Source organism: Plodia interpunctella, chromosome 19, assembly GCF_027563975.2.
Source record: "Plodia interpunctella isolate USDA-ARS_2022_Savannah chromosome 19, ilPloInte3.2, whole genome shotgun sequence".
Classification (NCBI taxonomy): domain Eukaryota; kingdom Metazoa; phylum Arthropoda; class Insecta; order Lepidoptera; family Pyralidae; genus Plodia; species Plodia interpunctella.
In genome coordinates, this window is record NC_071312.1 from 2600081 (window position 1) to 2616508 (window position 16428).

General features: G+C 34.5%; 2 protein-coding genes across 3 annotated transcripts; both read left to right on the top strand.

The window, feature by feature from the left end:
• Positions 1–323: 323 nt before the first annotated feature.
• On the top strand, positions 324–2092 carry LOC128678150 (uncharacterized). Its single transcript, XM_053759496.2, has 2 exons — positions 324–525; positions 1485–2092. The coding sequence occupies exons 1-2, from the start codon at positions 378–380 to the stop codon at positions 2048–2050; spliced, it is 714 nt and encodes a 237-aa protein (XP_053615471.1). The 5' UTR covers positions 324–377; the 3' UTR covers positions 2051–2092.
• A 2340-nt stretch (positions 2093–4432) lies between these two features.
• Positions 4433–11608, top strand: LOC128678237 (glutathione S-transferase 1). Of its 2 annotated transcripts, none has more exons than XM_053759645.1 (6): positions 4433–4585; positions 7289–7443; positions 8470–8528; positions 9433–9574; positions 9918–10108; positions 10921–11608. In XM_053759645.1, exons 2-6 carry the CDS (start codon positions 7300–7302, stop codon positions 11033–11035), a joined length of 651 nt encoding a protein of 216 aa, XP_053615620.1. In that variant the 5' UTR covers positions 4433–4585; positions 7289–7299; the 3' UTR covers positions 11036–11608. The 2 variants fall into 2 exon arrangements, with proteins under 2 accessions (XP_053615620.1, XP_053615619.1); XM_053759644.1 differs by having other exon boundaries at positions 4443–4585; positions 7281–7443.
• The last annotated feature ends 4820 nt before the right edge of the window (positions 11609–16428 follow it).

The window sequence follows — 16428 nt, forward strand, 5'->3', positions numbered from 1 at the left end:
TTTACTGACTCCATTATCAATTTCCAAATTGTAAATCGGGAATGCTGCCTATATAATGGGTACCTTGCTTCTGGGTTCTTTAGATATTTTCATTTTATAAGTTCTATAATATAAGTTATTTTAAAGCTAATTTTATGGTACATGATTTTTGGTGATTTTGAAATGTTAATTGTGAGTCTAATAGGTCTTGGTTATCTGAAGAAAATATGTTATTTATTCCAAATTCAAATTCGTCGCGACGGCGACGCGTCGCTAGCAGCTTGCTGCCGCCCCTCCACAGCGGCGGTCACGTGCCGCGTCGCGTCGCCCCGCCGCGCCGCACTGCCGCTCGCTCCGCTCAGTCACCCCGTATCCTCGACGGCAGACCGCACGTCCCAATGGCCTTCACCGACTCCGAAGAAAGGGAGTTAATTAAGTTGGTTTCTGAGCACCCACTATTATACGACACAAATGACGAGGGATACCACAACCTCTATGTTAAGGAATCAACTTGGCAAACTGTAGCAAAGACATTAAACAAACCCGGTGAGTTAACCTTGAATAATCTTTCTAGACAGTCTGAATTTGTGATAATGTGGGTTGAATTTATCATCTACTTAGCTACAGTCAACTGCATGACATGTTGTCCGTGCACGTCAACCTTTATATCGCGCAACAACGGCTAATGAGCAATGAATTTTGATAGGTCCATGTACCTGCAGCTAAACAGTTTTATAATTGAAAATAGATTTGTTAATAATTATAGACTATTTCCTTAGATAGCTCTAAGTGTCGGTAAACTTTGTATGGAATAAAACACGCAACTAAATACTTTGTTAACTATGTACCTAGGCTAGGTCTTTATAGCAAGAGGGGCACGGCCGACTCAACTAGTTTCGAATGATGTGGAGTGACAAGTAAGGAACAGATGTTTGTCTGTGCGCGTGTCGGCAGCTGGCGTGTATTGTTGTATCGTATGTTGTCGATTCTGCTAACGTTAACCGAAATTGCTTTCGAATTGTAGCTCTTATTAACGTGTGATAAGACCTATTGACAGATATCATAGTGACATAGTAAAGATACTAAACCTACCCTACTTAATGTTATGCGAAGGGTAAAAGGACACTATGATTTGTATGGATACGTTATGAATGCTCGATTTCATTGTAGGTACTTTGGTTACTAAGTACAATTTGATAATAACTGAACAATAAGATAGCTAGGTAATTTTAAAGCAAAATATAGTTTAGCTGCGCATTTTTGGAGATTCTAAAATAGGTATCTAACCTATTATATATTCCAATAGATTACTCTATAATTTTTTTTAGTTTTAGTTTAATTAGATAGACTAATAATTATATCGCAAAGCAGCGACCAAAACCTTTATTCATAAAAAATATTTATTTTAATCTCATCATCAAGCATTTGAAAACGTTCTTGTCGGTGGAGGCCCATTCATGCTTGAAATAAAATTCAGATTTTCTCAAATTCAATTTCTGTTACAGTCGAAGAATGTAAGAAAAAATGGAAATTCATTAGAGACGGCTACACCCGGTACAAGAGGAGATTTAAGGGCGACGCGGTCCCACCGAGGAACTCCAAAAGTAAACGTCACCAATTGATGTCTTTTTTGGACAACTATCAATCAGCGTCTACGGAACCAGAGGTGCAAATTGACGAAGACAATGACGACACGAGTCAAGAGACATACATAACAAACTATGAGTTTATTGACGAAAATAATTTTGACAACGATGACAGTGACACACCAATAAGAAACCACAAAATCAAAAAAGAGGTGGAAGAAAGGGAATCGCCGCCACCATTCAAAAAACTGAAAAATAAATCTGATTATGACAGAATAGAGAGAGACGAAAACGTTGAAAGGGTTGATGTGAGAAAGAGAGAAGATGACGTGGACTTATTTTGCCGCCATATTGCAGAAGTTCTGAGGAACCTACCTCAGTTGTATAAAGCTAAAGCCAAGAAACAAATCAGTGCTATAGTTTCAGATTATGAAATCAAAGCGGCACAGTCTGGATCAAATACATCTGATACGGAAACACGATGACTGAAATTAAATTTTAAATTGTAATAAAAACATTCAAAATAATACATTTTTATTTTTTAAAATTAAATTATGCTCATATTACATGTTTTTGAGTATATGTGAGTAATGCAATAATACTCGTACCTTTACATTCTTTTTTATTTTCGAGTATGTGTCACCTAAAGACACCTGACGTGACTTTTGCGACAAAACAATATTTTAGCTTGTCACAAAATTGTTATTTTACACGCCTTTATATTAAAAATAAAGACATTAAATCTCACTCCCTGTAACACCATTCTATAAATAAAAATACATTAGCACCTTTTTCAACACGATATAAATTACTTTCTTACGCGTCCTTTGCTCATATTGTGTGAATTTTATGGCCCTTGCATGATATAGCTGGAATGTTATTTTTACGGGCTGTAAAATTGTTTTGGACCCAGTCGTTAGGTTCTAGATCCGCCACGCTCTCGAATTTAAAAATTTGTCCGCTACGCTTTGGCTCTAAATAATCAAGTTACGTAGGTAGTTGAGTGAGTAAAATTTTTGCACGTCCACTAGGACTAATGCAATAAATGTTGTAATAACTGGTATGGAGTCTAATAAATCCTATGTGAAGGTGAGTCGAATTAACTGTCATATTCTCGCAAGTCCTGTGTGCAGTAAAAAAGACGTAAAAGTTCATCATTCATCATCAATTCATCAGAACGTAAGGTGAATTCTGTCTTAGATGGTGCTACATCTTTAATTTTTTTATCTGTTAGGTAGGAACCATCAAATTGCGCATATAGCTGCCAACTTTGTATATTTATATATTATAACAACATAACAATTCGCATTATGCAGTTATCATGAGGCTTCGTGCAGGGCGCAGCATAATATCACAATCAGTGATATCGACCGAGAAAAGCGGCTTTACTGGATGTTATGTGCTTGTCTTTGCCTTATAAGACCTATAAACATTTCCTAGACCCAGACTGGCGTGTTTTGGAGAGATATAAGCAATCTTAGTCAGTATGCTGAAGCGTGATATGAACCAATGACCTAAACCAAACTTATTACTTAGAAAATAAGAACCGACTATCTATTTTCTGTCTTGGCACATTTCGGACATTTTTTTTCCGATCTTCCACAATTCATTGAAACTTTAAAAACTCTATCAATACAGCTCAAACTGTGTTATTTATTCCAAGGAATTTGCAAATAATATATATTTTTATAATAATTAGATTAATATATCCTTTCGACATCTAGCGTGGAGTAGTTTAACTTACTGGACTAGTGCCATCTGTTGTCGAATAGCTGAAATTGCCAAAACTCTAAAGTATTCTGCCTGTCTTATTTTTAGTTATTACATAATTGCACAGATGTCTGTATTAGAAAAATCAAGAGTAGGATGAAAAATGGCGGCCTATGTCCAACAGTGGGGTAAAGAAACAAAGAAGAGAGGAGGTTAGGAAAGCCAAGGGCGCCAAAATGAATTGACAAGAATTTTGTGTGTAGTCAAATTAACACTAAAATTGGCTCCAAATTATTTTGTATTTGTTACCTACTTATACTAATTTGACTACTCTCGTGAATATCGTACGAGGCGAGGCAACTAAGGGTTACCTAGCTGATATATGCTATTGCTGTAGCAGCAGTGGAATTATTCCATTTGAAGTGAATTTTTCATATTTTCATAGCAAAATATTAAAAACACAAGATTAAATTAAGTAACAATATTTTTTTAATTCTAATGGCATGTGTTTTCCGTGTCCACAAAGAAACAGTTATGTAAACAATGTTTGGTAGTCAATTATAACAACGTCATTGAAAATAAGTTACGTCGAGGTAGCCTACCAATTATTTTTCTATGCAAAGCCTGCACTTAAGCCGTCTTGTCTGAAAATTGATGGTCATGTATTCAGTAATTACATCGAACATAGCCTTTATAAAATAATATTGGATGAGGCATTTTCATGCATTGTAAAAATAAGTAAAATTTGCGGGAAGTCGACAAGAAAACTTTGTCATTAATTGTTGACAACGTAACAACGAAAAGTCGATCTTGAGCCATGACTCGTCTCGTCCTCCGCCACATTGACGACGGATAAAAAAAGTTTATTTGTTGCGCACATTAGGATCTAAGTATCTGACTCCAAATTTGAGGAAAGTCAACTTTGACCCAATAATTCATTCAGGATGTCAGGAAGTCCAAAGACTGCGGTACCACTTCTTATGTGGGTGGGCTCAGGTGTAGCTTTTAGTCTGTTTAAATAGTATACAAAATCTAATGACTTGTGAATAACATATTTTATACTAGTCAAATCGGTTTACAAAAACAAAATACGCCTGATACATATCAAAATTATTGTCAATTAATGATGAAATCAGATAACAGACAAATTGAAAACTTTTCACCAAGACATTAGGGTTCAAAACGGCGTGATACAATTGATACAATCTCCCAGTGGAGTGCCACTTATCGTAAACCGGTCTATTGTAAGCATTGTACTAGTGACCGCGATACAGTGTGCTCGCATCAATAGCTGTTGCAGTTATAAAAAGGTTGGTTGTATTTTATCTGTTTTTATTTCTATTTCTTTCTTCGTTGCCTCATTCGAAACATATTTCCATAATATCCAGCATAATAACTAGGTAGATTAAAAATTATTATTTCACAATAAAATCTTCTTGTTAAGTTTAAGATAAGCACTAGCACCTACAATGCTGGCAATAACTGAAAATCAGTGTTTCTGTACTAAGGTGCAGAAAGTTTCGCTGAGTTATGGCCTTTTGCCCTTACTGCAGTACACCATTTGTTTAATTTTATGTTTTTTTATTATAAGACTAGTCTGTTGTTTCTTTGGTGTTTGTGGCAAATCAAATAAACGAATTATCTATCTATCTATCTTATTATATCTCTCTTTAACGCATGGATATCGCTATAACTTATTTGTTGTATAAAATGTCACGAATACCACATATTCCTATGTAAAATTGACGACCTCGGTGGCGCAGTGGTAAAGTTCTTGCCACTGAACCGAGAGGTCCTGGGTTCGATCCCCGGCGGGTCATGATGGAAAATGATCTTTTTCTGATTGATCCGGGTCATGGATGTTTATCTATATATGTATTTCATATAAAATATAGTATCGTTGAGTCAGTATCCCATAACACAAGTCTGGAACTTATATTGGGGCTAGCTCAATCTGTGTGATTTGTCCTAATATATTTATTATTTATTTAAAAGTAGCAGATAAAAGGTAAATATCACATGTTATTTACCTACTAAATATTCAGTATTAATGGAAATAAAAGAAAAAAATTACTTGGTAAGGTACAGAGATGCCTTTATTCATTTATCAGTAATGACTTACTGTATTATCAGTAATTATCAGTATGTACACGTTCTCTTAGACCACCACTTGCTTTCGGTTAAGGAAAACATCGTGAGAAAACCTGCACACTGGTTGACAGTTTAATTACTGGTGTGTATCCATTAGATGTATTATGTGTGTGTGTGTTTCCATTAGATGTCGATAGTTAAGCGTGGAGTCATGTCTTTAGGCGTCTTGAATAAAATCTGATATCAGTGATAGCACTAACACACTTATTCTGAATAATATCTAAGAACACAACCCATGGACATCGAACACGATAAAAAGCCTGCAAATTTTCGCTTTTACCAATCATGTCCGTTGCAAGGTCGGTTCCGTAGGTACGTTAATTAATGAGACAAGCAAATTATGAATTGTACAAATGTTTTGTCTAGCTTTTGCTATTGACATCGCCCAATGCATTAAACGAAAAACCTATCTGTAATAAATTTTCTGCATTGCTTTTTTTTTGTATGTATTAATACATACAAAAAAAAGCAATGCAGAAAATTTATAATAAATAAATAAATTAGGACAAATTACACAGATTGAGCTAGCCCCAAAGTAAGTTCGAGACTTGTGTTATGGGATACTAACTCAACGATACTATATTTTATAACAAATACATATATAGATAAACATCCAAGACCCAGGTCAATCAGAAAAAGATCATTTTCCATCATGACCCGACTGGGGTTCGAACCTGGGACCTCTCGGTTCAGAGGCAAGCACTTTACCACTGCGCCATTGAGGTCGTCAAATCTTTTATACGTAAATAGTTTTATGTTAATTTATTCGTCAAATATGTACAAATCTCGAATATGAATTATTGTTGATACTAGTAATGTAACGTCAACTATACTATATGTTACGCTTTCAATCAATTTCGAGTTGTACCTATTGTGAAGAGAGCATAATATAGTATATGCTATCCAGAAACCTAGCAACGCAAATAAACACCAAAGTTTACTTGTGAAGCTGTCATATTATCATAATTGCTGTATACGATGGTGACACGTGAAAGTTTTAAGAACTGGTCACTTGTACTTAATATAATAAAAAAATAATTTTACATTTTGAAAATAGAATTCTTTACCAATATTATTGAGTATTATTTCATGAATTTGTCATTTGTTTTACATTTTGGTGGCAAATTGAAAATTGTCTCTTCACGAGAACAGACATTTTTCAATTTGCCGCCAAAATGAATGATGCGCATGAGCCAGAAGATGAATTTCAACTTTCAGTTTGGCCGTCGTATTTTGATTAGCATGTACAAATTATTAATAGAGTTATTTCAGTGTAAAAAAAAAAAATATTCTTGTTTATTATTATACTTGACTAATTTAAAGTTTACACCTATTTTTCGTTCCTAAAAGGCACGCTTCGTAACGCAACGTAAATTTAAAATGTCTCACGTATATTTAATTATTTAAAATTTCTTTTGTTGTTTACGATTATTTACTTTAGGTATAAATAAAAACAGAATTAGTGTGCACATCGCATTATGAGCATGCAACTAGTGAACTATGAGTGAAATACGCTGCCAACAATCAACGACTGACTGACAGTACAAAATCCTACTAATATTATACATATAAATGCGAAAGTTTGTGAGGATGTATGTGTGTTTGTTGCTTTTTCACGCAAAATCCACAGGACTAATTGTTATGAATTTTGGTACACGGGTAGAAGAAAATAACCTGGAATAACACATGCACAAGAGTAGCGAAGCCCCGGGGCGCAGCTAGTAGAAAATATATTGAAGCAAATCATAGTGTTTAATTACATGGAAAAATATTATTTTACTACTACTTTAGATTATTTTAATGAATCCTGCACTATACATATTAAGAGCAAAAATGCAATGTTTTTTTGGTCAGTTTTACAGAAACAGTAACAATGGTGTTGACATTATACAAAATCGACGCTAGCCCCCCTGTGAGAGCTGTATTCATGACTATAGAAGCGCTGAACATCCCAGGCGTGGATTATGTCAATGTGAATCTGCTTGAAAGGGAACACTTGAAGGATGATTTTGTTAAGGTCAGTGAAAATTTAAGTATTCACTCAAAAATCTGTTCATAGGCACATTTTTAACGTCTTAACGTCAAATTTTAAATGATGTAGTGCTAGCTGGGCCCCTGGGGCTTTGCTTCCGTGGGAATTTCGGGATAAAAATTACCTTCTGTGTTATTCCAGGTTATATTCTACCCGTGTACCAAATTTCATAACAATCCGTCCAGTAGATTTTGCCCGAAAGAGTAACAAACAATATATACGAGTACACACATTCATCCTCACAAATTTCCGCTTTTATATTAATATTAGTAGGATTCTTACAAAGCTTTATACTACTGGCTTTTCGTAACGACCATTGCTGTGAAGAAATGCTGACAAATACCTACTCATTTAAACAGCGTTGAATCTTATCATGTCAGAAACCCAAGATTTACATTACAAGCCCAACAGAGACAATTAGATTTTTTTTGCAAAAATTACACATATCACATGCGTATCATAATAATGCACTATCATCAACATTGGATCAATCGGTTTAAGATATCTGCTGTGCTATCTGCTATGATTCCACGCAAATAAATATTGCAAGATAAATAAAAGTTTGTAAAAGTGACTGACAGTAAATTTTATTTTGTTTTTAGTAATATTATATAGTATTATATATATGACGACCTCGGTGGCGCAGTGGTAAAGTGCTTGCCTCTGAACCGAGAGGTCCCGGGTTCGATACCCGGTCGGGTCATGATGGACAATGATCCTTTTCTGATTGGTCTTGGATGTTTATCTATATATGTATTTGTTATAAAATATAGTACCGTTGAATTAGTATCCTATAACACAAGTCTCGAATTTACTTTGGGGCTAGCTCAATCTGTGTGATTTGTCCTAATATATTTTTATTTATTTATTTATTTGTTTATATATAAGTACCTATAGTTTTTAGTTGATACGTAATTTAATTTCACGTACTATATTCTAATGGTGGATCGAAATAAAATTGAATAACAAATGTTCGATTTGGTAGGTTCATAATATCTATGTATGTTTCAGATTAATCCTCAACATACCGTGCCAACATTGAAAGATGACGATTTTGTGCTGTGGGATAGGTAATATTTTGATATTGTATGACCATTTTTTTTTAGTCATGGTCTTTTTGTACTTGCATCCTCAGTATAGGTAGCCACTAAAATAACTAAACTTGCTCCGCCTGTGCTAGGAAGTTAGGTGGTGAGTTAGATTTTTTGAAGCGGTTCGTGATACGTTACACAGGATGCGAAAAAAGTATTTAAACGTTAATTATACACAATATTCAAGATCTGCTGATGTGGAAATTCCAAAAATAATAAAAGTTTTTGGTAGCCGAATTCGAATTAGATCCCGAGCGGAAGATATTTTTGTTTGCATCTGATATAAGTTAACAATATGCAAAATCGAAAAATAGCCAGAGAGTATTCTTTGGCGATGGCACATTCAAGCCGGTTCCAGCTTGTACCAGCTCTTTTCAATACACATGGATGTGGCAAGCGATGAGCACCATACAAATGTTCTACCTCCGACTGTACACGGAACCTGCACAGATCAGTGGGCGAAGTGTGGGGTTAGCATTGCACTTCTCACCATCGAATCGATTCGAAATGAGACACAGCAAACCAATCACATTGCGAAATTGTGACGCAACGACAACCATACTGCTATATCATTGGTTCGCTGAGTCTCACTACGAATCGATTCGATGATGAGAAGTAAAAATGCAAACCCACACTTTGCCCTCTGTGCAGCTATGACTGATGGATATATAATATTTAAAGGATTCACTTTTACTAATTGAAGACAAAATCTGCGTAAATTTTATCTAAATGTAAGATAAGTGCATCTGTGGAGATCTATCCCTTAAACCGTACTATTAAAATACGGTTACAGACAATCTTTGACAGGTGCCTAAGTATTGTCAGGAAGAGACCAAAGTTTTATGATTATTTTTAACGTAATATTATATATTTATACTTCCAGCCACGCAATAGCTGGATATTTGGTGGCAAAATACGGGGCCGACGACTCCCTCTACCCCAATGATCCAAAAAGGAGGGCTCTCGTCGATCAACGTCTTCACTTCGATACCGGCATCCTGTTCCCTAGTCTGAGAGGAACTGTGGTACCTAACTACCTTACTTTTCGTAATTATATTTTTCGGAATAAGCAGATTGGACATATTTCATTGTTCTTTGGGGAGGCTCACAGTTATGACATTATAACATAATACCAGCTCCACTCTGTCGCCGAACTCAAGACACAAGCCGACATTGCGTAATTCGTATGAATGCTTTTATTTACTGCCATGAAAAACCAGCAATGTATACCGAATCCGCCAAAGTTTGGCAAATTGTTCGACGACAGTGTGGAGCCGGCAGAATAAATTCATGAACTGTTTAAGCGTAGTTGCTTTCCGGTACAATGGAATCCGAATATCAATATAGTCAACAAAATTATTTTTACAGGAACCATTATTTTTCTGGGGCGAGAAGAGCCCGCGACCTGAGAATTTGGAGAAGATTGAGAAAGCGTACGGCTTCACAGAGAGTTTCCTGACAAGTCCGTGGCTTGTTGGTGGAGAAGTAACATTGGCTGACATATGCTGTGTTGCCACCATCAGCTCCATGAATGAAGTGTTGCCTATTGACGGCAATAAGTAAGTAATTGTAAATTGCCTTTTTAATTAATATTTTTTTTATGCAGATAACTTCAAAATTATATTCTGAAATTTCTTTTTCTGTAAGAATGAGTGAGGAAATGAAAAGAGATTTACATGTGATAGAGAGTAGTTTTCTTAAGGCACGAGATAAGTGAACGACATTCTAATTCAGTCAATCACACTCAAATTATTAATAACGGCTAGCCCGCCCCGGCCTCATATGGGTGTAATATTATACACGTTATATACATATAAACCTTCCTCTTGAATCACTGTATTTATTTAAAAAACCCGGATCGATATACGACATCGTTGTGTATTTTAAAAGAATAAGGAGAGACAGCGGGAAGCGACTTTGTCTTACTTGATAATGAAAATGATGTCCATTCATCTTTAATCAACGTCTTTAATTATCGCATTTCAAAGATCTTGTCTAGTCTAGTTTAGTTGTTGAATCCAATTTGGCATAATTTGAAAAAATACAATGACTTTTGACATTGGATAAATTGGTCGTTCATACATTTACGAAAATTATTTTTAATTAATGTATATCTGCTATATAGTTATTACCTCTAGTACATACGATATTAATAGGTAGGTTCCTAATATGGAGGACACAAAATAAAATATTTGTTGTATGTATGTACATAGCTGCCGCATAATAAGAAAGTATAAAACCACTTTCATGTTTAGTAACATTTTTGTAACGATTTTGTTTTGTTAATGATTCTTTTTTATTGTTTTGTGTTGTTCTATTTCATATCTTGGCAATAAACAATATTATTTTCTATTCTTTGTTTCAATTCCAGGTACCCGAACTTAGTGGGCTGGCTGGAGCGATGCGAAAAAGAGATTTTTTATAAGAAAGGCAACGAGAGCGGCCTCCTTCAGTTCCGACAACTTCTCAAAAGCAAACTGCAATAAACAATCTCACTACTTACTACGTCATCGAATATTAGAGCCCAGCCCCATCGCTGCGTTGCGTCGCAACTCCGTCGTGCTCCATAGTTTACACTATAAATTCCGACATTGATTTTCGACAACAGTTGTTAATATTTGTGTTTTTCTGGGTTGATCCGTACGTATAGGGCCGTCAACGCAACGGAGCACGACGGAGCTATGAGCCTTACCCGGCGTCCTAGCTGAGCTACAAATACGACGAGACAGCCCGACGCGAAGTGACAATGTCAAACTTGTGTTAGGTTATGACGTTTGTTATATTGCAGAGAATGAAATAAAAGTATGGAATGTGCCAGCTACTGCTCCTCTTGCGCAGATTGTAAATTTTAATCTAGGGAAAAGGCTATAAACTTTAGATTCACCAGCCCGTCATACAACTAAACGTGACCTTTGAGTTTTGCAAGTCTTGTTTGTTTAAGAGTCATATGTCATAATATCATAATATCTTCTTCTACATCAACATTTAGAAGAAGATGTTATTGTAAAACTAAGTAGGTATAATATGTTCAATGAATAAAACACAGTAGAGCCATTCAATTGTAGAATTTTATTTTGATCCTCCCAAAAAGAGCAAAATGGACAGAGACAGAGAAGGTATATCTATAGATATACCTTCAACTTCAACTTTTTTTATAAATGATAAGTATTTTCTATTAAAGATAAGTATCTACTTATCTTTATTGCCTTGTGCTCACAAGGCTATATGTATATATATTTATGGGAATTTGTTATAAAAATAACTAAATCTGGATCTATGTTATTGTAGAGAGAATACTATCTCGAATCTTAATTGGTGTATTTCTTCATGTTAACTTTCAAAAACAAAGGAATGTCATTTTGTTCAGCCTTGGCTGTGGTCATTACTTACACCTTTGAATTTTGACGTTTAAAACAATATACTTCCCTAAAATAGTTCAACAATTAAATAATTATTTAAACTAAATAATTCCTCAATTTAATTTTTGAAATTTTACTACTTAATTATTAGTTATTTATGAATTAATAATTGTTTATATTTCGAAAATTCATCACTAAGCCTGTGTGTTTAATTCAAACTACCATACCCGCTTCATCTCCACCCCAACTGTCTCTTCATGAATCACTTTCAAATTTAAAACACCATAAACCTATAGTTCAAAGAATCCCTAAAGGTGCCCGTATTGCTGTCACCAATACTCTCTCCCAAAATATCAAAACAGTAACAATAAATGAAAATACCACCAAGGCATGGGAACAACTGCTCACCTTCTCTCATTTTATTCTCCATGTTTTCATTCATTCAAATTCGTCCACCAATCTTACGTACAAAATTAAAAATTCAGAACAGCCACATTGTCCATCCTTTTGTGATTCATTTCCTTTTAAAAAAGAACTATTTATAAATTAGTACTATGAGTATATCTACCTTAGCCAAGTAATTTTACCAACTGATCTAACTGCAAAAGAGGTTGATAGAAGAATTGGAAATGCATGTAAACGTTACTGGAGCTTAAAAGAGGTAATGAAACATAAATAAATTAGTATGACTATTAAAAGGAAACTGTTCGATTCATGTATACTGCCAATACTAACATACGGCTGCCAAACTTGAGCACCTACAAAATCACACCATAAGAAACTAGAAACTTGCCAGAATAACATGGAGAGGAGCATGAATGGAAAGCGAATATCTGATAGGGTTAGAAATACATTAATAAAAAAAGAAAACAAAACGGACAAAAGACTTAGGTAATGTCTTTTGTACGTTTTGTTTTATTTTTTATTAATCACTAAATCACTTAAGAAAGCTCAAATGGAGGTGGACTGGTCATGTCATCAGAGAATTTTATAGTCTTGTGGTCAAATCGTTTAATATTTTAGTATTAATAGTTATATATCAATCAAACAATCTGTGTGATTTGTCCTAATATATTTATTTATCAAAATGCATGAATTCACTATATGTGATGAAGGTATTATAGAATCATTTATTTGCAAGATTTACATATTATAAGATTATTGGAAGTAACGAATTCGTTCTGATCTTTTCAGAATTAAATATTGAGGCCACGTTTCCGAATATAAACACACTTTTAGAGGGCCTAAGCAACGTAGATTACAGTTTAAACTCTCCACTATTTACTGATGAGGTAGATGAATTCTTAAAACTTATCACAGGAAAATTATATCGATAATCATGGAATAAAAAATTAAGGGACCACCGCAAAAATTTAATGAACCATTATAAAATCAATCCTCACAGGGTCGAAACCAATGAGAATTTCCATACAATCTTTTTCACCTGCACCTGGGAGCACACCTTGACACCTGGGAGAACCCGCAGGCGTTTTTTAAAAGTTGGTTGAACTAGATGTAAAAGATAAGAACAAATTAACTCCTGATACTAAGAAATACGTGCACTCTGGATAGAACTGCATCTTGTGACTTTGCTTCTTAACTCTGTATCTCAGTCTGAGCGTGTGAATCTCTGCAACAGGCGTGGGGCAACTAGATCAACTGACCAAGGGAATGACGGAGTTATGCATACACTGCCGCATTTAGGGAAAATTTATATAATAAACGGGTTGGTTTACTTTGCTAAATATCATCTTCTGGCATAAATCATATGAAATCATTAATGTCATATGATATGAAAGATGTTACCAACGCTCGATTTCATTGTTTGAAGAGTATACAAAACCGTTATGATTTTTATTTTTAGTAGTTTATTATAAAATGACTAGAAATAAATCATTTAAAAATGTAAGACTTGAAATAAGATTTATTTAAAAAATGTGAAAATATTACAAATGTGAAAAATCAATAAAGTAAATTATACATAACGCGAGCTGCCGCGAGACCGACATGAAAATTAATAGTTACGAGGTTGGTAACTATTAATTTTCATGTTATTTGGTACACAATCATTTAATTCATAAAACAAAATGCATTTAATGGGCATGGTCTTTTAATTAAATAACAGTCCTTTGTCCCCGAGGGAACAAAATTGGCTATTAAAAAAGAAATTAATTCACAAATTTCATTTGCATATTGTGTCGGGGAAGTTTTTTTAGAGTAATTATATTATTAAAACGTAGGTATCACCTCGTCGTATCTATCACATACAGAAATAATAAATTAAAGATAAATATTTGAGAACTTTGGATATTCCGGCTTTGGGGTTTACCTGCAAAATGTCAAAACTATTTCGACCAAAAGGCTTTTACTGTATAAAACTGAAATGCAGCCAGCTTTTCTGGGACTTTCACTTGTATATTTTTGTACATATTACTGTATTTTAAGTTAAGATTTGTTACCTATTTATGTTTGTTTTATAAAAAGGCACACAGAAACAAAAAGCGATGAAGAAAAGAGCTATAATATTCACTGTGTCAGAACAGAATTTGGACAAATCCTAGAAGGCTATAGATGTTAAACACTGTTGATTTTCAAAATGATCAATAAATAATATTGATATTAGTTACAAGGAAAAGGAAAATAGATAAAGGGCATGGTTGGACTGATAGATTAATTATTATTTGTGTATTTTTACTGAACAATGAATTAGCTCTTTCTGTTTGTATTTATCTTCCTGTCCTCCATGGGACAAGCCCGCCCTTGCTTTTCTGTTATTTTATGTAGTAATAAAGTTATTTGAAACAAACCAACTTAAGCTATGTAAATGAAAAAAATCCGTGCGATTTTTCAGGCTATTTAAACGGAAATACTATTCCGATTGAACTTGCACGGTATAATGTCGCATTTTCTGTGTGCACGTGTATGTGGTGTGGTGTAACGCACCATTGTTTTAATTGCTTTTGTTTTCGGATCTAGAATCTTCCCGAAGTTTCTGTTGGAGGTTTCTTACATCAATTTAACTGGCTGATAATATATATACATATAAAGTTTCCATAATAATGTAAAAATAACAAACAATAACAAAATGTATGTTGATCTTGTCACAATATGGTCACGTACTCTGCTGAACTTCTTTATTTTAATATAGACCAGCGTTGTTCTAATTGCGTTGCGTACACTTTGCTGCTTATAACCAGCAAGTTTCAAGTTAATACGTTAATAAGTTGACGACCTCGGTGGCGCAGTGGTAAGGTTCTTGCCACTGAACCGAGAGGTCCCGGGTTCGATCCCCGGTCGGGTCATGATGGAAAATGATCTTTTTCTGATTGGCCCGGGTCTTGGATGTTTATTTATATATGTATTTATTATAAAATATAGTATCGTTGAGTTAGTATCCCATAACACAAGTCTCGAACTTACTTTGGGACTAGCTCAATCTGTGTGATTTGTCCCAATATATTAATATTAATATTAATATTAATATAAACAATTCTAATAACGTATCGTTAATCGCGATCACTGTAGCTATGGAACATGCGTCTAGTCTATTTATTCCCAAGTGGACTGTTGGTATAAGGCTTGCAGGCTGTTAAGGTGAAGTATAAAAATGAGTAATTCTTCTTCTTCAGTCAATTCAGTATATTTATATTATTCACAATAATCAATATTCACAACGTGCACACTCGATAGAGGTTGGCGGAGAAGAGCGCAGAAGGTGGCAATTTAGTTAGCACAGCAAAGACAATATTGTTATTTTTTTAATTTTTGTGCATCTTGGTAGACGACTAATTTTATGATGTTCTAAACAGTAGCAAATACGCAAACCTTCCTAAGAGCACCCTTTCAAAAAGTGTTTAAAAATTAATATAAACACTGTGGAGATATAGAAAGTACCGTTTCACATCTAGATATAGATTTATTTTGCAACACCCTGTATAAACGCCATGCCCACATTCAGAGAGAGCCCAAAATCCATTTGCACTGCGGCATAAAAGAGGTAAATGCGACGAAAATCTCAGTAAAAAGGCTTAATTTAAATGAGACTGAATATGCGACTCGTTAGTGCCCACTGCGCAGTCCTTGCACCGAAAAGGTTTTAAACTGTAATTCCATAGCAGTAAAAAGTGACAATTTAATTATATCAAAGCATCTTCAACCTATAAGATCATTTAAGGCTAGCACAGATCATGTGTATAGTAACTGCTCTAAAGATTATATATTTCCCATTTTATGTGGGAATTTAAAATCAGAGGAAAGAAGGAATTTTAAAGAAATACTGTAACTTTCCTTATCTCACAGTATGAAGTTTTGTGAGCAAACAGTTTTTTACAAAATCTGTAATAAACGTCATCACTCACTACTTCAATGTGACACCTTCTACAGAAAACCAAGCCGCACTTTTTGAAATTGGAAGATTATTACAGAACAACATTTCTTAATCTCTGACAAAAAAATCCAATACAAATTGGCAACGCTGCCAGCCTTTTGAGTAAGTTGCCACAAGATAACGTTCTTAATAA

Excerpts from the sequence above, each read along its gene's own strand:
- LOC128678237 (XM_053759645.1), top strand. The coding sequence starts at position 7,300 with ATGGTGTTGACATTATACAAAATCGACGCTAGCCCCCCTGTGAGAGCT. Across the intron at positions 7,444-8,469 it reads TGAAGGATGATTTTGTTAAG|ATTAATCCTCAACATACCGT; the intron begins GTCAGTGAAAAT and ends TGTATGTTTCAG. Across the intron at positions 9,575-9,917 it reads CTAGTCTGAGAGGAACTGTG|GAACCATTATTTTTCTGGGG; the intron begins GTACCTAACTAC and ends TTATTTTTACAG.
- LOC128678150 (XM_053759496.2), top strand. The coding sequence starts at position 378 with ATGGCCTTCACCGACTCCGAAGAAAGGGAGTTAATTAAGTTGGTTTCT. Across the intron at positions 526-1,484 it reads AAAGACATTAAACAAACCCG|TCGAAGAATGTAAGAAAAAA; the intron begins GTGAGTTAACCT and ends TTTCTGTTACAG.